At 43.5% G+C, this 27,540-nt stretch overlaps 1 protein-coding gene across 4 annotated transcripts in view; it reads left to right on the top strand.

Moving 5' to 3' along the window:
* The window catches only part of LOC121291814 (zinc-binding protein A33-like), a 129,944-nt gene extending 114,141 nt beyond the window's left edge, over positions 1-15,803 (top strand). The window contains exons 1-6 of one of the 4 annotated variants that reach the window (XM_041213398.1): positions 3,010-3,459; positions 3,550-3,645; positions 3,736-3,969; positions 5,306-5,328; positions 5,426-5,541; positions 15,060-15,803. In XM_041213398.1, coding sequence (XP_041069332.1) covers positions 3,049-3,459; positions 3,550-3,645; positions 3,736-3,969; positions 5,306-5,328; positions 5,426-5,541; positions 15,060-15,640 — 1,461 coding nt within the window. In that variant the 5' untranslated portion in view covers positions 3,010-3,048 and the 3' untranslated portion in view covers positions 15,641-15,803. The other 3 variants (XM_041213404.1, XM_041213406.1, XM_041213403.1) reach the window with 3 other exon arrangements.
* The last annotated feature ends 11,737 nt before the right edge of the window (positions 15,804-27,540 follow it).

Raw genomic sequence — 27,540 nt, 5'->3', positions numbered from 1 at the left:
TCAATGGTGACTCTGTCTGATTCTGCCACTGTTTTCCAAGTGCTCAGCTATTAACTCTTTTATAATATACTCTAGAATTTTCCCCACAACCAACATCAGGCTGACTAGTCTATTAATCCCTGTTTTCTCTCTACCTCCCTTTTTAAATAGTGGGGTTACACCAGCTACCCTCCAATCTGTAGGAACTATTCCAGAGTCTATAGAGTCTCAGAAGATGACCACCAATGCATCCACTATTTCTTTGGCCACTTCCTTAAATACTCTGGGATGTGGATCATCAGGCCCTGGAGATTTATCAGTCTTAAATCCCATCAATTTCCCCAACACCATTTCCCTGCTGATATTGATTTCTTTCAATTCTACCCTCTCACTAAACCCTGTATTCCCCAACATTTCTGGCATGTTATTTGTGTCCTACTTTGTGAAGACAGAACCAAAGTATTTATTTAGTTGGTCAGCCGTTTCTTTGTTCTCCATTATAAATTCCCCTGTTTCTGACTGTAAGAGACCTACATTTGTCTTTACCAATCTTTTTCTCTTCACATACCTATAGAAACTTTTACAGTCAGATTTTATGTTCCTCGCAAGCTTACTCTCGCACTCTATTTTCCCCTTCTTAATCAATTCCTTGGTCCTCCTTTGCTGAATTCTAATCTGCTCCCAATCCTCAGGCCTCTTTTTTTTAGCCAGTGTTTATGCTCCTCCATCTCTAATTTCCCGTGTAATGCATGGTTTGGCCACCTTTCCTGTTTTATATTTGCGCCCGACAGGAATGAACAATTGTTGCAGTTCACCCATGCGCTCTTTGAATGTTTACCATTGTCTATCCACCGTCATCCCTTTAAGTAAGGTTTCCCAATCCATCATAGCCAACTCGCACCTCATACCATCGTAGTTTTGTTTATTGAAATTCAGGACCCTAGTCTCAGAATCAACTATGTCATTCTCCATCTTAATAAAGAATTCTATCATATTATGGTTGTTCATCTGCACGGGGCCTCGCAGAACTAGTTTGTCAATTATTCCTTTCTCATTACACAATACCCAGTCTAGGATGTCCTTTTCTCTAGTTGGTTCCTCAATGTATTAGTCTAGAAAAACATCCCACATACACTCCAGGAATTCCCCCTCTACGGTATTGTTACTAATTTGCCCAATTTCTATGCAGATGAAAGTCACCTTTAATTACAGATGTTCCTTTATTGCATGCATCTCTAATTTCCTGTTTAATGCCATTCCCAAAATCACCACTACAGTTTGGGGGTCTATATGCAACGCCCACTAACATTTTTTCCCCTTAAAGTTTCTCAGCTCTACCCATACAAATTCCACATCATCGGAGCTAATATCTTTCCTCACTATTGCGTTAATTTCCTCTTCAGCCAGCAATGCAGCTCCACTGGCTTTTCCTTTTTGTCTGTCCTTCCTAAATGCTGAATACCCCAGGATGTTCAGCTCCCATCCGTTGTCACCCTGCAGTCATGTCTCCATAATCCCGACTATGTCACACCTGTTTACATTTATTTGCACAGTTAATTCATCCACTTTATTGTGAATGCTCCTCGTGTTAAGGCATTAAGCCTTAAGGCTTGCCTTTTTAATATTACTTGTCCCATTCCTACTATTTTTTACTGAGACCCTGTTTAATTCTTGCCTTTGGTTTCTCTGTCTATCACTTTTCTTATTCCCCTTTCTGTCTTTTGTTCTTGTCCTTTATTCCCCCTCCTCTGACTCCTTTCAAAGGTTCCCATCCCCCTGCCATTTTAGTTTAAACCCTCCCCGACCACTCTAGCAAATATTCCCCCGAGGACATTAATCCCAGTCCTGACCAGGTGTAACCTGTCCAGATTGTATTGGGCCCACCTCCCCTAGAACCAGTGCCAATGTCCCAGGGATCTGAAACCCTCCCAGTCACAATATCTCTTCAGCCAAGTATTCATCTGATATATCCTGCTATTTCTACTCTGACTAGTTTGTGGCACTGGCAGTAATTCTGAGATCACTACCTTTGAGGTCCTACTTTTTAGTTTACTTCCTAACTCCCTATATTCTGCTTTTACGACCTCATAACATTTTTTAACCTATGTCATTTGTACCAATGTGTACCACAACCACTGGCTGTTCACCCTCCCTCTCCAGAATGTCCTGTAGCCGCTCTGAGACATCCTTGACCCTAGCACCAGGGAGGCAACAATCCTGGAGCAGTTTCCACTGCTCATCCAACAAAGTTACAGCTAATTCTGGGCACCGCACTTTGGGAAGAATATCAAGGCCAAAGGGATGGTGCAAGGGGAGATTTACCAAAATGGGACCAGGGATGAGGGATTTCAGTTAAATGGAGTGACTAGCAAAGTGACGATTGAGAGGATCATCGTGGATTAAAAGAGGCCGTTCAGGAGGAGCTGCACAATATGTTTCACTTTGTAACAAGAACCTGGAAAAACTCAGCAGGTCTGACAACATCTGCAGAGAGGAAACCACTTAACATTTCGAGTCTGTATGACTCTTCATCAGAACTGAGGGAATACAAGAAATGAGGTTAAGTATAAGCTGGTTGAGGAGGGGTGGGACAGGTAGAGCTGAGTAGAGGACCAATGATAGGTAGAGGCAAAGGAGAGATTGCCAAAGAAGTCATAGACAAAAGGACAAATAGGTGTTAACGGTAGTGCAAACACCAGGAAAGAAATAGAAAGCAATGAAGGTGATCAGGGCAAAAGAGATAGGCAGAAATCCTGTCGGAGAGAAGAACTATACTTTTTCAAGGTAGGCATTCCTTGAGGAGAAGTGGCAGTGAATTAAACATTAAGATAAAAGTAAAATACTGCGGAAACTGGAAACCTGAAACAAAAACAAAAATACCTGGAAAAACTCAGTTATTTTTGTTTTTGTTTCAGATTTCCAGCATCCGCAGTGTTTTGCTTTTACCTTAATAATTCCTGTGTATTGCAGTGAAAGTCCTGAGGGATTTACCGAACTGAATGTGTTCAGCAGCAGCTCAGGAACATCGAAACTGAAAGTGGTTTGAATCAGGAAGTGCTGAGTGTGAACATGACTTCCAGACAGCAGGGGGAGAGTTGGACTGAGGTGGCAATTTGTCCCATTTGTCTTGATTTCTTCACCGAACCGGTTTTACTGGAGTGTGGACACAACTTCTGCCGCTCCTGTATCACCCAGTGTTGGGAAGAGAAGGAGATGAACTCCTGCCCGGAATGTAGAGAAGAGTTTCAGGAAAGAAACCTCAGAATAAATCGGGCCTTAGCGAATTTGGCTGAGAAAGCTCGAAAAATGAAGGTGTACCTGAGAGAGAAGGAAAGTAAACTTCACTGTGAGGAACATGACGAAGAACTGAAGCTGTTTTGTGAAACTGACAAGAAATTGATCTGTGTGAATTGTGTGGCTTCGCGGGAACACAGAGAGCACCGCTTCATCCTGATTAAAGAAGCTGTTGGAATGTACACGGTAAAAGGGAACAGATTTGATCACCAGATTATTTGATCACATTTTCATGGTCTCACGCTTTTATTTTCTGATTTTCTCTCCCAATCCCAGGATCGGGTGAAATCCTCCTTCGATTCTCTCACACAGAAGAAATCGGCGGTTCTCGAAATGGAGCAGCAGCAGAAACAGAAAATTTCCCAAATTAGAGTAAAGCCTCCCTGTGCTGAACTTCCAAATTTAATTCATTATTTTGTTGTTTGTATTACATAAAAATATTATTTTTAGCGTTTCTTCTAGAAACAGTCGAACAGTCTGCAGACCCACATCACATCCGAATTCACTAAAATGCACCAGATTCTCGCTGAGAAGGAACAGCGTTTAATCCGGGATCTCAGGGAAGAAGAGGGAAAAATTGTAAAAACAATGGAGGGAAATCTTCGTGAAATTCAGGAGAATTTAAATTCTATTCAGGAGAAACTCTCACAGTTGGAAAAACTGTTGGAACAAAAAGACGGAGTTATATTTCTGAAGGTGAGGAATTGTATTTCAGTTTAGTTCAGTGAAAGTGCACAGTCACAACATGATCCACACGAGGCTCCTCCCATCCTACTTCATTCCCCCTGTCAATATATTCTTCTGCTCCTTTCCCCCTCATGTGCTTATCGAGCTTCCCCTTGAAAAAAACCTGTAACGATTGCCTCAGTGGGCGGAATATAATGTGCTCCCACTGAGGCGAGTTTGGTGGTGGGAGGGAGTGGGGGGTGGTGGATGATGGCTGGGCACCCTGCCCCCGTTCAGCCTCTGACTTCCTTAAGTCCATACCAGGGAGGCTGGTGAACTGCCTTCCCACTGCCTGTTGAGCCTCTGAAGTGGACAGTTAGTGTTCACTTAAAGGTCTGGTCTCACTGGTGTTCATCCTGCAGCAGGCAGGGAACTCGACATGAGGGAAAATCGTCATGAGGGAAACTCAATAAATAAATCATGTCCGGGTTGCTCCTGTGTTTCTCAGGGGAATCCCACGTTCAAAAGCACTCAGTGCCTGATTGAGGGTCCCAGCATCGTGAAATGGGTAGGGTTCACTGAGAGCTATCCCACTGCACATGCAGCCAAGCTCCCCCACTCTGCTCTTGCCGGCGACTCCAAACCCGTGACCCCATTCCATCCATCGCTCCGCTGTGGATCAGGTCCCTCCCCAGTGGTGCTTCTGAGCAATGAAGAGGTGCCAGCCTCTGATTGGCCGGCAGCTCTCAGTAGGCGGGACGTTTATCCCAAGGTTTCTTCATCCCAGGGAAGGCCCACCGCTACCCAATGAAGACCCTGATTGCCATTTAATGTGACAGGTCTTCCCAAAAACAGGTGTCATGGGGTCCTTGCCAGCTCAGCAGCCGGTGGACGAGACCATCAGTACCCACATTAAATTCCACCCGATGGCTCGATGTGAGTGAGTTCCACATTCTCAACAGTTTCTTAAAAAGAAATTTCTCCTGAACTCCTCATTGGATTTATTTGTAACTATATTATATGTTTACCCCCTATTTTTGGACTCCCATCTCATGGAAACATCTTCACTGAATCGATCGAATGACCCATTTCATAATTTTAAAGATCTCTTTCAGGTCTTCCATTTTCTAGAGTAAAGTGGATCAATCTTTGCTGTTACTTGAACCCTATCAGTTCATGTAAACCTTTTTTTATAAATTCTCCTATGCTCTGATATTCTTTGTGTAGCATCCTCCTTCTCTTCCATGTCTGCAGCAATGAGAATTGACAATTCTCAGCAGCTTGTAACAATGTGTGTGTAATTCCTGCTTTCTAGTTATAGACAGTCAATCTCGATCAATTCAGATTTGTGTTTTGTTTATTTCAGGAGGAAGCATCTCAGAAGAGGAGGTAGGACATGAACTGTAGCGAAACTCAGTGCAAGTTGGTAAGATTACTCAGGCAATTGTTTATGGTCAATTTGTAATCAACTGTTTAATACCGACAGGATTTGCAATGAATATAAAGAGCTGTTACCTGCAGGTGATGTTCTGTCCATCGAAAAATTCAACGGACCTTTCCCATGTCCAATGTGGGGAGAAATGCTGGATGCCATTAACCATGGTAAAACTCAGATAATTTCCTTTATCTTGGTTTATATCCTATAATTTGAATCATTATGTATACAAATATCATAGATAGTGGGTGGTATTTAATGGAGGTGATGGGGTCTCAGCCGCTGGGTGGAATGTCAGGGAGAGCCTCGTGCTGCCTCTTTTAGGGAAGACCAGTCACGTCAAAAGCCACTCAGATACTTGACAGGACAGCAGCGGGCCTTCCCCCAGATCAAGGCCCATGGGGGCAGAATCACGCTGTTGCAATTCGTGGATATCATTTTGTTGATGATCTGTAAACATGGTGATGTCGGTTTGCTGTGTGCAGGTTTTTTTTTTGCTTTTGGAGGGAGTGGGCTGTCTAAATGGAGTACTGCTATCTTGAATGCTGCTTTGAAAATTATTGTTCTGGAAATTTGCCCTCTGCACAAATCTGACCATGATCCCTGATCAGAATAATGAACCTGGTACATGTTTGAGGAGGCCCTTCAAATTGAGCTCACTTTTATAGATGAACCGGCACTGATAGGCAGGTTTAAAACCTCCAAATATTTAGAATATTTAGAATATTTACTTTGCTAAGGAAGTGATGAATGTAAACCAGTGAAACTAATCAATGTTTTAGTTCATTTTTATGATATTTTCAGGCATTTCAAACCAGATTAATCACAGATACAGGATGAGACAGTCTTAATAAAAATGTTTATTTTTTGTGATCATAAAAAGTTGTCACGCAGAAGGAGGAGATCATTCGGTCCATTGTTCCTGTGCTGTCTCTTTGGTAGAGCTATCCAATTATCCACTTCCCTGCTCTTTCCCTTAGAACCATAGAATAGTTTCAGTGCAAAAAGAGGCCATTCAGCTCATCCTGTCTGTGCCAACCAAAAAGAGAAAAAAAAACTAGCCGCTCATTATAATCCCACCTTCCAGCATCTGGTCTGTAACCTTGCAGGTTACAGCACTTCAGATGCAGATCCACATACATTTTAAATGAGTTGAGCATTTCAGCCTCAACCACCAACTTAGGCAGTGAATTCCAGATGCCCATCACCCTCTGGGTGAATAAGTTTTTCCTCATGTCCCTTCTAATCTTTCTGCTAATCACCTTAAATCTATGCCCCCTGGTAATTGATCCCTCAGCTCTATTCTTTCCTGTCTACACTATTTAGGCCCCTCATAATTTTGTACACCTCAAATTAGGTCACCCCTTATCCTCCTCTATTCTAAGGAAAGCAATCCTAACTTATCCAATCTCTCATCGTAGCTGCAATTTTCAAGCCCTGGCAACATCTTTGTAAATCTCCTCTGCGCTCTCTCCAGAGTAATTATGTCCTTCCTGTAACATGGCGACCAGAACTGTGCACAAAATTTCAGCTGTGGCCTAACCAGTGTTTTATACAGTTCCATCATCCCCATAGTCCTATAAACTTTTCCCTGCAAGTATTTAATCCAATTCTTTTTGCAATGTTCCTGTTGAATCCGTTTCCACTACATTTTCAAACAGTGAATTCCAGGTCACAACTCACTGCGTAAAAGTAAAATATTTCGTCATATCACCTCTGCTTCTTCTGTCAATCACCTTAAATCAGGTCCTCTGGTTACCAAACCTTCTCCCCCCAGAAACAGTTTCTCCTCATTTACTCTATCAAAAGCATTCATGATTTTGATCACTTCTATCAAATCTCCACTTAACTTTCTCTGGAAATGGAGAACAATCTCAGTTTCTCCATCTGTCCATATAACTGAAGGCCCTCATTATTGGAACATTCTCGTCAGTCTCCTCTGCACCCTCTCCAATGCCTTGACATCATTCCTAAAGAACGATGTCCAGAACGGAACACAGTGCTTCAGCTGAGGCCTAACCAGTGGCTCATTAAATTTTAAAACAATCTGCTTGTTTTTCACTCTATTCCTTGAAGAATAAAGCCAAGTTTTTATTAACAGTCATCTCAACGTTCCCCAGTCCCCTTAAAGATTTGAGTATATACACCCAGGTCTCTTAGTTCCTGCACCTCCTTTAAAATTGTACTAATTTGTTCATATTGTCTGATCTCATTTTTACGACGAAAATGTATCACCTAACATGTCCCTGTGTTAACTTTCATTTGCCCTGTGCCTTCCCATTTCACTGTCTATCCCTGTCTTCCTGAAGCCTGTTTCTATCCTTCTCAATGTTTCCGACATTTGTGACTTTTCAATAATCTTCAAACTTTTAAATTGGACCCTGAATACCCCAGGTTCAGATAATTAGCATATATAGCAAAAAGATCAATGATCCTAATACCGAACCTGGAGAACACAACACTCCTGTCTGAAAAACATCTGTTCACTGCTATTTTCTGCTTTCTGTCTCTTAGTCAAATTTACATCCATTCCTTTTAATTCCATGAGTTTTAATATTGCTGACAAGTCTCATGTGGGACATTGTGAAATGCCTTCTGTAAGTCGTTAAACACATCGATTGCACTCCCCTCATCAAACCTCTTCACTACTTCATCAAGATGTTTGCTTTTATCAAATCCATACTGACTTTATTATTTGTGTTTATGTATTTTATTTTTAATCACATACTTTTACAAAGGCCAAACCATTCTCTCTCAGATATTTGTCTCTACAAGTTTCCCTGCATCCGATGATGCATTGACTGGCCTGTAATTATCGGGTTTACCCCTCCTCCCTTTCTTAAAACAATGCATAACATTTGCAATCCTGCAGTCCTCTGGTACCTCCTGTAGATCCAAGGAGGATTGGAAGATTGTGGGCAGAGGATCCACAATTTCCACCTTTTCTTCCATCAGTTACCTGGGATGCATCCGATCCAGAAGAAATTCCTCCTCATCTCCATTTTAAATGGGAGACCCCTTATTTTTAAACTCTGCGAGCTGGTTCTAGATTTCCCCATAAGGGGAAACATCCTCTCAGCATTGACCCTTTCAAATCCCCTGAGAATGTGATACTTTGCAAGACTCCAACTCGGACTTTTTTAAACTCCAAAGATATTGACCCAACCTGCTCAAGGGTTCCTCATAAGACAACCCCTTCATCCCGGGAATCAGCTTAGTAAACGTTTCTGAACTGCTTCCAATACAAATATATTCTTTATTAAGTAATGAGACCAAAACTTTACACAGTACTTCAGGTGCAGTGTCACCAATGTCCTGTAGAATTGTAGCAAGATTTCCATATTTTTATACTCCAATCCCCTTTACTAAAGACCAACATTCCACTTGCCTTCTTAATTTCTTGCTGTAATCACATGCTAACTTTTTCTGATTCATGTACAAGGACACTCAGATCCTTCTGTGTTGCAACATTGTGCAGTGCCTCTCCATGTAAATAATATTTTACTTTTCTGTTCTTCCTGTCAAAGAGGATGACCTCATATTTTCCACATTGTACTCCATCTGCCATATTTTTACACTCAATCTCTCCATATGTCAATTTGCATACTTTGTATCCTCCTCACAAATTGTTTTCCTACTTATCCTTGTAGCATCAGCAATTTTGGCGACAATGCAGTCAGTCACTGCATACAAGTAAATAAAGTAGATCATAAATATTTGAGGCCCTAACACTGATCCCTGTGATTCTCCATTAGTTACAGTTTGCCAACCTTAAAGTGACCCATTCATCCCAGCCAACTGTATTATGTTGGTGAGCTAATCCTCTATCCATTCTAATATATCATGCGCAATACCATGTGCTCTAATTTTGTGCACCTTGTCAAATATTTTTTGGAAATCCAAATGTACTACTTCTACTGGTTTCCCTTGTTACACCTCCAGTAGATTTGTTTAACACATTTTCCTTTTCACAAAACCATGTTGACTCTGCCTGATTGTGTGATCATTTTCTAAATGTCCTGCATCTACCTCCTTCATAATGGATTCTGGCATTTTCCTAATGAGAGACGTTGGACTAACTGACCTACAGTCTCTTGCTTTCTGTCACCTTCCTTCCTTGAATGGTGATGTTGACATTTGTAGTTTTCCAATCCACTGGGACCTTTCCACAATCTTGGAAATTTTGGAAGAATACAGGCAACGCATCAACTATTTCTGCAGCTACTTCCTTTAAAATGATAGGGTGCAGGCCTTAGGTCCAGTGGAACTGTCAACCTTTTAGTCCCAATAGTTTTCCTAGTACCTTGTCTCTAATTATTGTGATTGTTTTAAGTCCCTAGCTCTCTCCTCCCCACCCCCACCCCCTCCCCCACCACCCGCCCTGTGTTTCCTGCTATTCTTGGGATGCTTTTTTGTCTTCTACTGTGAAGACTGATACAAAATACTTGTTCACAGTCTCTGCTATTTCCTTGTTTCCCAGTCTCTCCCTCTAAGGGAACAACCTTCACCTTAGCTACTCTCTCCCTTTTTATATCATTGTAGAAGCTTTCACTGTTTGTTTTCATATTCCTTGCTGGTTTTCTCTCACACTCTAATTTGTCCCTTTTTATTACCATTATTGTCATCCTTTTCATGTTTCTAAAAAAAAATCCCAATATTCTGGGCTACCACTAAGCTTTGCAGCATTGTACATCTTTTCTTTCAATTTGATATCATCCTGAACTTCCATTGTTATCCACGAACAGTGTATCCTTTCCATGTACTCTTTCTTTCTCAATAGAATAATAGCTTCTTGAGAGTTATGAAATATATCCTTAAATATTTGCCACTGCTTTTCTACTGTCTAACCTTTTAACCTATTTTCCCATTCCACCTTAGCCAACTCTGTCTTCATAACCTTGTAATTGTCTTTAATTGTCTTCTCACCTTGAATGTGAAATTCTCTCATGTTACAATCACTCTTACCAAATTGATCCTTTACTATCAGGTCATTAATTAACCCTGTATAAATACTTATTACCATGTCTAAAATAGCCTGTACCCTAGTTGGGACCAGAGCATATTGATCAAAGAAATATTCTCAAATACAGCAGAAACTCATGCCCCAGTCTACCATTGCCAGTTTAATTTGTTGAATATATTTGAAGATGAAAATTTCCCATGTTTATTGCCGTTCCTTTCTTACAGGTCTCCATTATTTATTGATTGATACTCTATCTTACAGTGTAGCTACTTTCAGGAGGCCAACAAGCATTCCACCAGTGACTTCTTTCCTTTACTATTTCTAATCTCCACCCAAACTAATGCTACATTTTGATTCTCTAAATGAAGGTCATTTCTCACGACTGCACTGATCTCATCCTTTATTATCAGAGCTACCCAGCTCCTTTCCTTACTTCCTGTTCTTCCAAAATGTCAAACATCCTTGCATATTTAGGTCCCAGCCAGAGTCACTTTGCAGCCATGTCTCTGTAATGGAGATCATATCACACTCATTAATTCCTAATTATGTTATCAATTGATCCATCTCATTATGAAAGCTGTGCACATTCTGATAAAGAGCCTTTCATTTTGTAGTTTTTATGATTTTCCCTACTCTGACCTTATTTGCTGATGCACTGTTATGTTTGTAGATGACATCAAAATAGGTGGGAAAGTAAGTTGCAATAAAGAAATAAGAAATTTACAAATGGATATGGACAGGTTAGGTGAATGTGCCAAAATTTGGCAGATGGTGTTTAACATGGATAAGTGTGAGGTTATCCATTTTTGTCAGAAGAATAAAAATGTGACTTATTATTTAAATGGAGAGAAACTTCAGAATGCTGAAAGTTAGTATGCAGGTACAGCAGGTAATAGGGAAGGCAAGTGGAATTTTGGCATTTATTGCTAAAGGAATAGAGTATAAAAATAGGGAAATATTGTTGCAACTGTACAAGGCATTGGTGAGACCGCACCTGGAGTGCTGTGCAGTTTTGGTCCCCTTACTTGAGGAAGTTTGTAGATGCTCTGAAGCGGTTCAGAGGATGTTCACTAGATTGATTCCAGAGATGTGGGGCTTGTCTTATGAGGAGAGATTGAGTAGTTTAGACCTACACTCGCTAGAGTTTAGAAGGATGAGAGGAGGTATAGCAGATCCTAAAGGGGATAGACAAAGTAGAAATGGAGCAGATGTTTCCCCTTGTGGGGCATTCTAGAATGAGAGGCCATAGTTTTAGGCTAAGTGGTGGTAGATTTAAATCAGAGATGAGGAGGAATTACTTTTCTCTAGGGTTGTGAATCTGTGGAAGTCACTACATCAGAGTGCAGTGGATGCCGGGACGCTGAATAAATTTAAGGAGAAGATAGACAGATTTTTAATTAGTAATCAGTTGAAAGGTTATGGGGAGAGGGCAGGAAATTGGGGTTGAGGCCGAAATGTGATCAACCATGATCTAATGAATGGCAGGGCAGGCTGGAGGGGCTGAATTGCCCACTCCTCCTAGTTCTTATGTTCGTACACTCTATCGCTTCCTGTTAGAATCTTATCATTACTCGGTGGAATTTGATGAGCGGCTAGGATTTTTTCTCTTTTTTGGTTGGCACAGACAGGATGGGCTGAATGGCCTCTTTTTGCACTGAAACTATTCTATGGTTCTAAGGGAAAGAGCAGGGAAGTGAATAATTGGATAGCTCTACCAAAGAGACAGCACAGGAACAATGGGCCGAATGATCTCCTCCTTCTGCGTGACAACTTTTTATGATCACAAAAAATAAACATTTTTATTAAGACTGTCTCATCCTGTATCTGTGATTAATTTGATTTGAAATGCCTGAAAATATCATAAAAATGAACTAAAACATTGATTAGTTTCACTGGTTTACATTCATCACTTCCTTAGCAAGTTAAATATTTTTAATATTTGGAGGTTTTAAACCTGCCTATCATTGCTGGTTCACCTATAAAAGTGAGCTCAATTTGAAGGGCCTCCTCAAACATGTACCAGGCTCATTATTCTGATCAGGGATCATGGTCAGATTTGTGCAGAGGGCAAATTTCCAGAACAATAATTTTCAAAGCAGCATTCAAGATAGCAGTACTCCATTTAGACAGCCCACTCCCTCCAAAAGCAAAAAAAAACACCTGCACACAGCAAACCGACATCACCATGTTTACAGATCATCAACAAAATGATATCCATGAATTGCAACAAATATATTCTTAGTAACCTTTAACAGCACCTTCCAAACCCATGGCCACTACCATTTAGAAGGACAAGGGCAGCAGATACATGGGAACACCACCGCCTGGATGTTCCCCTCCAAGCCATTCACCATCCTGACTTGGAAATATATCATTGTTCCTTCACTGTCACTGGATCAAAATCCTGGAACTTCCTTCCTAACAGCTTTGTACGTGTACCTACGCCACATGGACCTCACTGGTTCAAGAAGGCAGCTCACCACCGCCTTCTCAAGGGCAATTAGGGATAGGCAATATATGCTGGCCTAGCCAGCGACACCCACATCCCCATGAATGAATGAACTAAAACATTTCTGAGGCTAGCTTTATGTTCCCAATTGGTTAATTGAACTTAAATTCCACCAGCGGCATGGTAGGATTTGAACCCATGTCCCCACAGCATTAGAATGGGCTTGAGGATTATTGTCTCACGACATGGACCACGACACTAACATCTCCCACTGCTGCTGCTGTTGTACTTAGATTTCCAGAATGCATTTGACAAGACGAGACTACACGTTGTCAAGAGTAACATACTGGACCAGAACTGAGGCATGCAGTTTAAAAATAAAGGGTCTCCCATTTACGACAGATATCTCATCTAAAGAGAGCAGTGGAGGCAGGGTCATTGAGTATTGTTAAAGCAGAGGTAGATAGATTCTTGACTAACAAGGGATTCAAAGGGGATATACAGGAATGTAGAGTTGAGGCCATAAGGACTGAAATCAGATCAGCCAGTATCTTATTGAATGGCAAAGCAAGTTCAATGGGCCAAATGGCCTACTCATGCTCCTAATTCGTATGTTAGTATATATGTAATTTCCAGCCTCATTTTACATTCCTGGTCCATCGCTAACTCTTCCCTTCTCTCCCTTGACTTTTCTGTCTCCATTTCTGGGAATAAGATATCCACTAATATTCACGACAAGCTCATTGACTCCCACAGCTAACTTGATTACACGCCCTCAAAGCCTGTTTGCTGTACGACTCTACTCCAGTCTCCCATTTACTCCATCTCCATCGCATCTGTTTGGACATTGAGTGCTAGGACTCCCGATTTGTCTGCCTTTTTCCTCAGCCAAGGACTCTCCCCGCCGTGGTTGACATGATCCTCCACCATGTCCGATCTACTTCACACACTTCTGCTCTCACTCCTTTTCCTCCCACTCAGAGCTATGATAGGGTTCCCATTGTCCTCACCTTCCATCCACGAACATCTGTATTCAGTAGATCATCTTCTGCCATTTCCCCCACTTTCAGCCTGATTCAATCACCATACTAAACCTCCCCTGCACTCCCCTTTCAGGATTCTGAAGACACCGCTCCCTCTGTGATACACCGATCCACTCCTCGGTCACCCCCAATGACCCCTCCCTTTCCGGCAGCATCTTTCCATCCAAGCACAGGAGATGCAACACCTGCCATTTCACCTCCTCTATTCTCATCATCCAAGGCTCCAGACAGTCCTTCCAAGTGAAAGTGATTTACGTATTCAGCCCACAAACATGATCCTGAGCTTCCTGCCACTTGCCATTTTGCTCCCACCCTGACCTTTCCATCTGTGACCTCCTGCAGTGTTGTAATTTATCTCAAGAGAAGTTTGAGGAACAGCAGCTTATCATTCGACTCAGCACTCTGCAGCCTTCTCGCCTCAACACTGAATTCAACACTTTTAGATTAGATCCTCTGCCTACATTTTGTTTTAGGTTCTCTTTCTCTGGTGTGTTTTTTTCATTTCCTTCTTTATTCCATTACTTTTCATTCAGAGCGCTGCTACCCAGCCATTCACACATCATCCAGCCAAAAATTTTGATCCTTTACTTTACCCACTACCACTCCCTTTGGCTTTTGTACTTTGAAACTTTTCATCATTTCATCTCTGCTGTCCTCCACCCAATCACAAACCTTGCCTTTTGACATTGTTAAGCCCCAAACCGCCCCTTTTTGGCTTTCTTTACATTCCTAATTTTCTTCAGCTCTGAATCATTGATCTGAAATGTTAACACTGCTCTTTTCTCCAAAGATGCCAGGGGGACTGAAAGCCCTGCCATTGCTATCAAACTCCCTGTCCCACGAAGCCCCTCCAGCCATCACTGACTTGTCCACCGGGATCCATCCAATTCACAAATCCCCAGAGCTGAGGAGGGTGGGTGTAATGTTTGATATTTCCAGAAGCTGTGACCTCACTCTGTGGAAGTCCCAGTGTTTTCTGTGGTTGTCAGCTTCTCGTTTCCTTCCCTCAGGGCGGCTCTTTTTCATGTTGAGCAAAAGGAAAACAAATCAAAAACGGTCAAATCGATCCCCAGTGAGTCTCTCCCCCCGATCCCTGGCGAGTCTCTCCCCCCCGATCCCCGGCGAGTCTCTCCCCCCGATCCCCAGCGAGTTTCCCCCCCGTCCCCGATCCCCAGCGAGTCTCTCCCCCGATCCCCAGTGAGTCTCTAATTCTCTGCTTTTCTCTCGCAGTCTCTGTGAACCTGGATGTGGAAACAGCGAATCCCTGGCTCGAGGTGTCTGAGGATCTGAAGAGTTTGAGACGGACCCGGACCCGGAGGAGTCTCCCTGACACCGGGAAGAGGTTTACAGTCTGTCCCTGTGCCCTGGGATCAGAGGGATTCACATCGGGGAGACATTACTGGGAGGTGGAGGTGGAGGGGAATCGGTGCTGGAGTCTGGGAGTAGCCGCAGAGTCTGTGGAGAGGGACAAGGTCAGTTTGATCCCGGAGACTGGATTCTGGACCATTGAGCGGGTTGAGGATCAGTTTTATATAAACTCCTCTCCCAAATCCCGTCTCCCTGTCGGTCAGATCCCCGGGAAGGTGGGAGTTTATCTCAGTTTTGAGTCTGGGACAGTTTCATTTTACAGCGCGGACACCAAGTCCCATCTCCACAGCTTCACTGGGAATAAATTCACTGAGAAACTTTATCCTTTCTTCTGGACTCAGGATGAAAACCAATTTCTGAGAATCTGCTCCCGGTTCTGTTCCGGATCCGAAAAATGGGCGGGGTCGGGGTGTTACATCTTCCATGACGTCACAATGATATGACCCCCGTGATTAGGGTCAGGGGTTGGAGGTCAGAAACCACCAATGACAACAGGTTGTCACTAAATGTGTCATTTAATCTCCAAATTGTAAAATCCCAATCAGACTGTAAATAAAACCAATACAAATATCAATGTCAGAGGATTAAAATAATAAGTAAATTAAATATCTTGTGTGTCTCCTTCCTTCATTTACTACCTGCTTCAGTCAGTCAAACCACCCAGTCCCATCCTCCATCTCTTCACCTGTTTCCCAGTCTGTAGCTGGGATTTCTTCTGTGTTTCCATTTCTCACTCTGCACCCACACTTGGTTCCAACAAAAACAAAAAATGCTGGAAAAACTCAGCAGTCCTCACCGGACTGAAAACGTTATCTCTGTCTCTCTGTCTCCACGGATGCTGTCAGACCTGCTGAGTTTTTCCATCATTTTTTGTTTTCGTTTCAGATTTCCAGCATCCGCAGTATTTTGCCTTGAAACCAACGCCTGTTTTGTATCCTGTGAAAATTCCCCCCGAAGTGTTAAACTTTCCCTTGTAGTTCATTGTAGTGCCGATTGTAGCCAGAAGATGGTGGTGTTGAGCTGTACAAAGACCAGTCAAGTTTTACAGCGCAGTATCGCCACCTGCTGCTGGATACATGGGACTGGCGGAAATATGATTGATACTCACCTGCTCTGAACCTCAGCCATGTCCTGTGATTGAATTCATCTGTCTCCGACACCTGGGGTGGGACTTGGTTCTTAGAAAGACTGTTACATACTCTAGTATTTGCTTAACAATTGCTTTTCAGCGCTACTTCAAAAAAGGTTACGGAGTAGGTACATAGCTCTTAATCACAATTCCAACTTCTCGCTTCAGAGTCTAATTCATGACTGACTGGTGTCAGTGGTACATCATCATCTACATCATATATTAGCATATTCCACCTGTTAACCCACGTTAACCCTTAATACCACACCGCCCCACGCCAACAAGTACGTTATCCTACTTTTTAACAACAACGTGAAACTATGCCTTTAACTTATTTACATTGCATTTCTGCAACTCCCTTTTTACAATTACAGATTCTACTCAACTCCAGCTCCCACTCTTCCCCTCCCCAGGTCACAGTGCTGGGGGATTCAATCTCCCACCGTATTCCCGACCCTTAAGGAAGAAAGCTTGGAGACATAAGAGCTTTCTCCTGCATCAGGTAGGAAGGACATCACCATCTTCAGAATAGGATACCACTATCATCATTGCTATCAGCAATGCTGGGAAGCTGAGTGTTGGTTTGGGAATAACTGAACGGCAAGGATAATAAAGACTTTGCAACAAAAGACTGTTTCAAATGAGTAAACTGAAGAGAATTGTGCTTCAGACCCTCTGGGAATAGAGGAGAAGAACTCAAGACATTGAGGAACTGGCTGCTCCCTCGAAGAACTCTAGGAAGGACCTTCAGAAGAGGAATAACCTTCAACTCCAGGGAAGATTATCACAGCTGGATCATTGACTGCTGGATCGAAGACTGAAAAGGCTTTGAAGATCTGAGATTTCAATGAATTTAGACAATGAAGGAAACAGCAACCAAGTCTGTCAGGAAAAGAAGAGATGATATCCCAGTGATTTTCCAGGAGGGGCACCTACTTTCTGTCGGCAGTGGGAAGAGAGCTACACTTCTCTCTGTACGGGGCTGGTCCACTATGAGCAATGGGAAGAGCTACTCAGAATATGGAGACAAGACAGTCTCATCTTCTGTAATGAGAGGAATTCCTTGTAGATAATCATCTCTGGGATAAGATTGCTGTACAGGGTTCTGCAGCTTCAGAAGTGTAAAGATTCTGCTGCAGCTTCTGACCTCCAGCTCTGAAGAGAAGAAGTCTCAGCTGAGACTGAAGTTTGGGTGGCAATTGACTTTCACCCTGGGAAGGCACCAGCTCTCTAACAGTGTGATCCTCTATGGACCTGAGCTGGACTCTGTGGACGACTCTTCATGAACAGTGGGAGATAAAGTGGGTAATACATCGATAGATTTAGTGGAACTAAGATCTGAATGCTGCTCAGCCACCAAAAACACAGCCAATACTTCTGAAAAGACATGGAGACATCATAAGGTGCATCCAACAGCTAGAAAGATGAATCATCCTTTAGGATCTCAACCTCCAGGAGATCACATAATACTGCAAGGGATTCTTCCTCATCCCTCTCGAGGAAGAGCCAATTCAGGTCCAGTGGGTCTTCACCACTGGTCACCATCTGCTGCAGTGTCTCCTGTATCTGCCACCTCTGACCTTACTTCATGAAGACCTGAGCGATTCATAACTTCAATCTCTACCCTGGGCCAAGTGGATGGTGTCTCTCTGAAAGAAAGGATCTTATTGCTGAGTGTCCAAACTTCCTCAGCTTCTGAAGGCTAAATTTCCACAGCTTCAAAATAAAAGGTTGAGGATTGTTGCCTGAAGGACAGTGAGTTATTCAAATGATGATCATCATCTGGTTTTTCCAGGATTCCTAGAAATATGACAACATCGCCATTCAATAAGGACGTACGCTGATTGTGAAGATGGAGAGAATCAATGATTTGACACCTCTTGTAGCTAAGAGGAGCAATGATCCTGCCTTTGATTGGAAGGTCAATGCTGCCAGGACCTTGTAACTTGATGTCCAATGGGTGAAGGGTAATTGGCTGAAGCCAGTCGAGGTCATTTGCTAACATGTTTACAGCCATTCCAGTACCAAATTTAAAGTAGCTGTATACAGTCGTAAAGTGGTATTGAAGTTTATAAACTTTAAGCCTTGGACTTGGACTATAACTGACCAGTAGTCTGTATTACTATCTACGTCCCCTAGGAAATGTGTAGGATCGTCGGTTCCTCGACTTTCCATTCTTAAAGGGAATGTGTTTTGTAAATATTCGCTGGTTTGTGACTTCGATTTGTTAAGAAAATTCTTTTTATTTTTCTTTGACTGTGACTTTAAAGTTGGACTGCGACTTTAAGGTTGGACTGTGACTTCAAAAACATACAGTGGCTGCTATTTAAAAGAAATATGTTCCCTGAAGCAGGAAGAGAAAATCTACAATCTGCTTCCTGGAACAGCATGTGGCAGGTTGGATGATGGTGCCGGACAGGTCACGGTTTAAGAGAGAACTGCGTAGCAACAACATTTGACTGGCTGCTGACCAGGTGACCAGGGGTTTGTGACAGCAGTAGCCAGGAGGAAGATCCCAACCTGCTAAGAGGGAAGACCGAAAAACCTCTCTCCTGTGTATTTGGCAAAACTCCAGTAATTCTGCCAGAGTAATTAGCTGACTATTCCTCACATCTCCGTATCCTGTTTTTTGAGAAACCCCTGTCAAGAGAAAAGGGGAGAAATCACGAGTAGAGACAGTAAGTAGGTTTTCAACCAGTAAACTACAGACTGGAAGTGCTGAAAGATCACCTCGTGTTAGCAATACAAGTCTGCAAGGAACTGGGAAGACTTCAAGAAAAATTAACACATATAATCCTGTACTCTGGATTAGTGTTATTGAACAGTTTTTACCACATCCTTAAAATGCTTGTTCTGTGTGTCTTATGTGTTTGTGTGTGTTTGTGTAGGGGGGTTAAAAAGGGGTAGAGCAAGTTACAGCATAAAGATTTAGCCATTCATATCTCTTCCTTTTGTCTTGGTTAAAAATAATATTTTCATATACAGTTACTGTTAAGTTTACAAAACTGGCGCGTGTATTCTGTTAATCTAAATTAAATTAAATTACACTGTTCGGTAAAATTGGGGCAATTTGGTGGTCTGATTAAACTTTCTCACACTTGTCACGCCTCGGGCAGCAGTGAGGCTTGACACTACAGCGCACTATCCCCAGTGAGTCGTGACAGATCAAAATTGCCGGATCAGCAGAAACACTTGAAATGTCCAGTTTTGCTACACTGAAACATTCCATGCCCCCTGCTGGGCAGTCTTGCTGTCTATTCTGGGTTTTCACACCACAATGCAAGCATCTCAAAATGGCCGACAGCGTGGCGGTTCCTGTCTTTTTGGTTTGACTGGTGGCCTTTCATATTGGAGGTGGGCGGGGGTGGGGGGGGGCGGGGGGAGCTGGGGGCGTGCGTGCAGCGGGGGAGGTGGGAGATGGGGCTGCTGCCCATGGGCCTACCCAATCTATGGAGTCATATGAAGCCTTGATGTTGCCATGAATTATAGCCCGATTAAATGCTCCAAGCTTGGCCTGTCTCACATTCTGAATCACTTGATCCAATGTAATATCATCTTTGCTTCTCATTCCCAACACCCCTGATGATGTGATCACGGATTAGCTCGTCCTTCAGTGCCCCATGTCTGCAAAAACTAATAAGGCAATCTGGGTTGTTAGGAATAATTCAATCGATTCTCCAGGTCATTGTGAGTGCTGGGTAGAACATGCTCTTCCAATTACTAAATTTTTGCTTTGGTTTCGAAGACTTTAATGTTGCAATTAAGATCTGTGGTGGACTTCTGTACACTCTGCTTTAGGAGTGCATCTTCTGCTATTGGACCTACCACATAAAGAAAGGAACTAACTTGGAGTTTTGCCTCTTTTTCATGAAGCCCTGATGCTGCTTGGTACCAGAGAAATTGGTGTTTCCATAACTTCCCCTGCTGGCCCCTCTGCGATCCCTCGAGGCAATCAAGCGGGTGGGGCAAGGGCAGGGATTGCTCATCCCGTTCGATCATTGTTACCTCTCTCCACGATGCTTCCTTCTACCACCAAAATTTCTCTAGCTGTTTTCAAAGGTTTCTTCACTCTGAGGTTCCTTCAATAACACTAAAGTGTGTTTTTACATCGACATCTCCATCACTGTTCAGAGTTTGGGTCCTTTCTAGGCATGGGATTTGGTTCTTAGATAGACAGTAGACATACTCTGGTAACTGATTAACACTTGTTTATTAGTACTGCATCTAACACATTACAGAATAGGCAGGTTGCTCCTAGGCATGATTCCAAGCTCTCTCTTGAGAGTCTAACACATCTGCTGAGTGTCAGTGCTCCATTATCATCTATGTCATATATTAGCATATCTTATCTGTTAACCCTTTCTAGCACACCACCCACTCACTCCCCATCCACTCGCGCACCCACCCACCCATTCACTCACTTACTCGCTCATCCACCCACCCATCAACCCACACAACCGCCTGCTCACCCACGCACCCACCATCCCCTTGACTCATTCACTCACTCACTTGCCCATTCACCCACTGACCCACCCACCCATTAGCTACCCAGCCACTTCCTTACTCATCCACTCACTCACCCACTGACCACCGACCCACGGACCCACCCACATGTTCACACACCTAGCCATTCACTCACCCACCTACTGAAAACCTTTCAGACATTTGTAAACTTACTTGAGGACAACAGCTGATGGAGTAACAGGGGGAGTATCCTCTTTGCCAGTGTTTCCTGTCGGTGTCTGTGCTCATCAATTGCTGCTGCAACCGGGATTGGAAGTCCCAGCTGGATGTGCCTCAAACAGGATAAGTGTGCAGAGATCTTCGCGGACAGCAACGATGTGCACAGTATCACCACTGATCGGAAAATGAGGCCCATTGAGTCTTCTTGCCCTCAGTGAAGTGAGTCTCCATCTCATCATCCCCTTTAACCAGCTGCTGCTGGAGAAGGAAACAGAGTGTGGTTTGTACAATCCACCCCAGGGGACCACATCCCATTTCTGCTGGAAGTTGAATGGTTTGCACTGCCTTCCCTGTGACGAGGAAGGGCATGTCCATAGTAACTTTCCTGGTGCCCAGCTGGCAAAAAAGCTGAAGTGGCAGGGGCTGGTGCCATCCCTGTGTCAGGAGGGAAGGCAGTTTGATCAATGGCAGAGGCATTCATCGGAAAGGAGGGATCGTCCTTATGGGAGAAGGATGTGTCCGAATAAAAGCACCTGGAGGTGGTAACCTGGATGTTCCAGTACAAATCCGGCTCCTTATACAGAAGAAGAATGTGGAGGTGGAGACCTCTAGAGGCAGGGAGGTCTCCGCTACCTGCACACACCCAGAAGGGAAAGGAGGTACCACACCTGAGAAAAGGAGGATCATTGTGCATTAGAGGGAGAGGGGCCAGTGCTAATGATGAACCAAGATTCCCACATTCCTTCACAACAGCAGCAGGGACTGTGCTGCCCTCCAAAATGCTGGATTAACCCCACTGCCCAGGCTGTGTATCACTGGCGAGAGGGTTTAAGCCTTTTGGGGAGTCACGTATTATGAGAATTTACCACCACTTGTAATCATCAAGGTTGCTCATTCTGAGTGTTTGAGTGGACAAGGCCAACAAGGCTGAGTCTGCCCTGTTGGCACCAGACATCAACCAGGAACGTCTTGACCTAATCGATGATGTTGATCATGATTGGTCATTTGCTGGTGGTAGTGGTGAAGGGTGTCAGATAAGTGACTTGGAGGGGAAGTGTCTTAACAGTGTGTACCACGTACAAGATGCACTGCAGCAACTCACCAAGACTCCCTCGACTATAGGGGTCCCCCTTTTCCTTCAGAGACCCTCCCCACACCCAAATTCACCAACACTCCTTCGACAGCACCTTCCAAACCCATGACAACTACCATTTAGAAGGACAAGGGCAGCAGATAGATGGGAACACCACTAGCTGAAAGATCCCCTCCAAGTCACTCACCACCCTGACTTGGAAATATATCACCGTTCCTTCGCTGTCGTTGGGTCAAAATCCTGTAACTCCCTCCCTAACTGCACCGTGGGTGTACCTACACCACATGGACTGCCTCGGCTCAAAAAGGCAGCTCACCTTCTCAAGAGCAATTAGGGATGGAAATAAATGCTGGCCCAGCCAACGAACCCCATATTCCATGAATGTATTTAGAAAATGTTCATGAAACCAGATTCACAATCTCATAGTACAAAACCCAAAATTTTAAACAACCAGGCAACACATTTATTCCATCCTTTCACCAATAGATTTGTACACATCAGCAAGTTCAGTCTGGTGCCTAGCCAAATGGGATATCGATCCCTCTGGCCTCTGACCCCACTCAAAGTGACCCCTACCTTTACTCTGCAATGCACCACTCACCCACCCCACCTAGCAATGGTATCTAACACCATGCCGCCATGCCCTCTGATCCCGCCAATCTCTCTCTCCGCCCCCTCCTCCCAAGCTTCGGATCCATCAGACTCAGATCTCCCCCTCCATGCCAACTTCCCATTCCTGAACAGCCCCCACCCCCAGCCTCTGATCTCTCTCTGACTGCTGATTGCCCTCTCACCCCTGGCCTCTGATTTCTGACCTAAACTCCAACCCCTCCACCCGCCCCCCTCTCCCCCCACCACCCTCCCATCCTCTTCCCAGCTGTGACCTGGGGCTGAAAATCTACCCACCCAGCAGCCAGCCAGCCTCTCAATGTGTCTGGCAGGGCCAAGAAATGGAGGCTGAGAATGTTAGTCTACTCCTTCTGTTAAACTCAGCAGGCTCTGAAATAAACCTGTCTTTCTGGGTTTCCTGACCGTTATCCAACCATCCCCATTCCCATCTCCTCTCTCTCCCCTCACTCTGAGTAAAACTCCAGCCCACTGTGTCTCTCACTGTGATTGAGGTTGATTTCCATTATCAGACAAACCATTCAGAATTTCCTTCTCCCTCCTGTTTCTATCAGATATATTTAAGAATCAGTGGTAATTTCTGCTGTCTGATTTTCAAATCTCTCCCACATGGAATTTTACAGCAGTGAAACAGGCCAGGAGCTTATGTTCCACATGAAACTCCTCCCACTCTACATCACCTCATCCCATCACTACATCCCTCTATTCCTTTCTCCCTCATGGACTTATCCTGTTTCCCCTTCAATGAATCAATACTATTCACTTCAACCACTCCCTGTGACAGTGAGTTCTACATTCTAACCTTTCTCTGGGTAAAGAAGGTATCCTAAATTTCCTACTGAATTCCTTAATGACCATTTTATGATTTAGAGTCGAATTTTGATACCACACTGCACCCCCCCTCCCCCCTCCCAACCCTGCCCCTCATGTGCTTCTATCCTATTTACCCCGTTCATACGCTTATAAAAGCAAAATACTGTGGAAACTGGAAATCTGAAACACAAACAGAAAATGCTGGAAAACCTCAGCAGGTCTGTGGAGAGTGAAAAACAAAGATAATGTTTCAACTCCGTATGACCCTCCTTCAGAGAACCCTCTACGCCTCTGCAGAAGCATCATACAGACTGGATACATTAACTTTGTTTTTCTCTCTCCCCAGATGCTGTCAGACCTGCTGAGCTTTTCCTTTCACACCTTTCCCAGGTCACATCTCAGCCAGTCAATTCATTCTCCTGGGAGCTGTAACCTGTTCGTTCTGGTAATTATTGTGTTTTTTTTTTGCATTTCACCAGTTCTCTCCTTTTTGTAAAACCATCTTTCTATCTGTGTGTCCACAGCAATGAGAATTGGCAATTATCAGCAGTTTATAACAATGTGAGTGTAATTTTGGCTTTCCTGATATAGACAGTCAGTTTCTGTCAACTCAGATTTATGTTTTGTTTATTTTATTTATTTTATTCTGCAATGCATGGCGGAATTCAGCAAGAGATTACTCCATCCCTTTCTCCTCCTCCATCCCAACACATTGCCTTTCCATCCCAGTGGAACCTTTCCTTTTCCACAATGCAGCATTCTCCACTCACCCTAGACCAATGTCTTTTCCCCATCCAGGGTAGTGGTTTGACAATGGGCCATCACATTGAGTAGCTGCTGTTGTTATTCCTCCGCAGACCTGTTCATGTTTCCATTCACTCGACCGAGTTTCTTAAAATTTAGATTCTCTCCGCTCACTTGTAGTTCTCTTTTCCTTCCTGTAATATTTCTCTTAATCACAATTTGTATTTTTTTTCACTCTACTCTTTCCCTTCTCTCCCTCCCTCTGGCTTCTGTATCTTTCCCCCTCCCCTTATCGGTCACACTGATTGGTGATATGGGATATCAGGGCTGATACCTCCAGGGTTGACATTGTGTCTCTTCACCATGTCACAGCCTCTTGACACTGTTTCCTGCTGTATTTGTAAAGGTCTGGGTCTCAGTCTACCAACATGGAGACCCGCAGGGTGCTGAGGGCCACAGGATTCCTTGTATCATGTCAGGATTGAAGCAGGAAGCCAGGGGGCTGGAAAAGGGAAAAATCAAGCAGAATGTGGACCCGGGTCCCACTCACCTCTCACCAGGTTGGACAGTCAAAGTGATCTCAGGAGGGTAAAACCCCAGATGGGAGCAGATTCCAATAACCCAACCTTGAGTCATTTAAGTACACTGGAATTCCCAGGAATTCCCCCGAGTGGGCTTTTCGTAAAGGAAAGGGTTTGAATAAAGCACAGTGAGAAACTGTGATCACAGTGTGATTTTAACTTTCCCCCAGCTCCAGCCTCTCTGACTCTGGATTCGAACACACAGAATCCCTGGCTCATTCGTCTGAGGATCCGACCAGTTTGCTTCTCCCACTGCAATGTAGGAATTGCACAGCCCACTGTGTCCTGGAATCAGAGGGATTCACATCAGGGAGACATTGCTGGGAGCTGGAGGTGGGGGGCAGGAGTCGTTGGGTTCTGGGAGTGACCTGAGAGTGTACCGAGAGGGAAGACAGAATCGAGCCAAGATCTGAGGCAGGATACTAGGCTAAATCCTCTTGATCACTTTATTGTCAGCACCTCCCCAACAACCCCGACCCCACCTCACCTCGAGTGGGAAACTCAGGAAGATCGGGTTGATCCTGGACTATGAGGGTGGACTGGTGTCATTTTACAATATGAACAATTTTCCCCTCTCCACACTTTCATTGAGAGAATCTTTCCCATCTTCACTTCACCACCGGCTGATGGACCACTGACAATGTGGGAACTGATACATCCCATAATTTCAACCCTCCTGTCATCTGTAAACTGCCGGGTGTCGCTCTCAGTTACAGGTCGTGCAGATGGTCCTATATCTAGTATAACACAGTGAAAATGTGTTGTTTGGTTGTGTTTGGCTAATCAGTGCAGTGGAACAAACGGGTGGCAACTGTTCCAGAGACTTCTGTAAAATTATACCAAACCTCAATAATCTCGTGAATCATTGGGGGGCAGAGACAGTGGAGAATTAAAACACGGACACTGTTCCCTCAGTACTGAGCTGAAGTTGTGATCTGGAATGCACTGTCTGAAAGACTAATGAAAGCAGATTCAATAATAACATTCAACGGTGATTGGGTCAATAGGGGAAGTGGAACAATTGGAGACTTAATGCAAACACAGGGAAACGTGACTAATGAGATTTCTTTTTAAAAACCAACACAGGGACAATGGACCGAATGGCCTCCTATGCTGAATGATTGTTTTTGACCCTGATTTGTATTTCAAATGGGCTGACTACCTGACTCAGGGCTGCACCGGACACCCAGGAAATATCACCACGGCCACAGCAATGATTTGGTCTGTCACTGCCCAACACTCAGTCCCTATCACCTTGTCTCCACCAGCTGGAGGCCCGAAACTGTGTCCTACTGGATTTTCATCATGTAGAGTGATGTCCCAGATAGTGTAATGGAGACAGAAAACCTGGAATCATTGAAGAAACAATTTGCAGTCACATTGGGGAGATATTAAGATCTTTCTAGACGGATGGATGGATCAAGATGGGCAGAATGACCTTCCTCGTCTGTTATACCTTGGAATTCTGTTTTTGTTCCTGTGTAAGTTTCCAAGTTGTAATTTTTAATGTTCGGGCGTCACAGTTATCCAAAATAGCTGGTTGAGAACTCAGAAGTGAATTTTAGGGAGTTTATTAATTTATTGAGAAGCAATGGTTTAGAGAAGATGCATCAGCTAAATAGACAGGAAAAGCATGTGACCATGACAGGTGAGAGCTGTTTATCGATCACTGATTCCAGAGGATGAACAAACGGCTGGTACAGAGTGTGTTGATCTCAATAGCTTACGGGAGCAGCATTCTGCTCTCTCACTGAAGTATTCAGGAATTCTTCTCCAGCCTCCCTCCATCTTTCCTGGTCCATCTTCGATCTGAAGAAGGCAACTGCCTGACGAGGACTGCCCCCTGCACCAAGCAGCTGTTAATAAAATTATTACCAGAGGCTGGTAGTTTACTCTATGTGCAGCACTTGTTTGTAACCTCCTAAGCAATGAATATAGGACAGGTACCCAAAATGTCAGGATGGTTACTGCCCCAACTCCACCACCCCTGTCCATCACTTTATCTCGAGGTTATCTGTTAGTTTAACTCTTCCTGAAGGTTATTTATTAGTTTTTACGAGCCACTTGTATAAATAAGAGGGTATAAGACATGTCCAATTGATGTAGGAATGTCAACATGAATCCTGAATCAGGAGACCCCAATATTTTTAGGGACTGTTTATGTGTCTTTCTACCAAGGTGACCTTATGCTCTGCTGACCAATTCCATAAGAATTCTATTCTCATTCAGAAATGTACCATTTCTTACAGTGGGACTAACTTCATGTAAATGTCCGTAAATGTACGTATATTGACCTAACAGATGTATTTCATTTCTGGCATTGTCTCAATGAGAATATCGGGGAGATTGTGTTTTTGAATTCACTTTAATGATTGATCTGGCAACTACTAACTTGATACTTTATTCATCACAGAAGAGCCAGAGTGTGAATGAGGCTCTGTGATTATTACATTAGAATGCAGCTTATCAGAACAGTATGCAATATATGCTCTTTACATAGATGTTATATCATTGAATAACGTAGAGAAAGGGTTATTTTCCCTATTTTATTACGACAACTCAGTTATATTAATAAATTTCAAGGCCATCATGTTACGTTGTCATTGAACTGGATTTTGTAAGAGGTCAGGAAATAAAATTTTAAATCCTACATGTTAAAAAAGTCTACATTTC

The sequence above is a fragment of the Carcharodon carcharias genome, chromosome 19 (genome assembly GCF_017639515.1).
Source record: "Carcharodon carcharias isolate sCarCar2 chromosome 19, sCarCar2.pri, whole genome shotgun sequence".
Taxonomy (NCBI): Eukaryota; Metazoa; Chordata; class Chondrichthyes; order Lamniformes; family Lamnidae; genus Carcharodon; species Carcharodon carcharias.
Note: the sequence above shows the minus strand (reverse complement) of the source record. Positions and strands in the feature narration are given on the sequence as shown.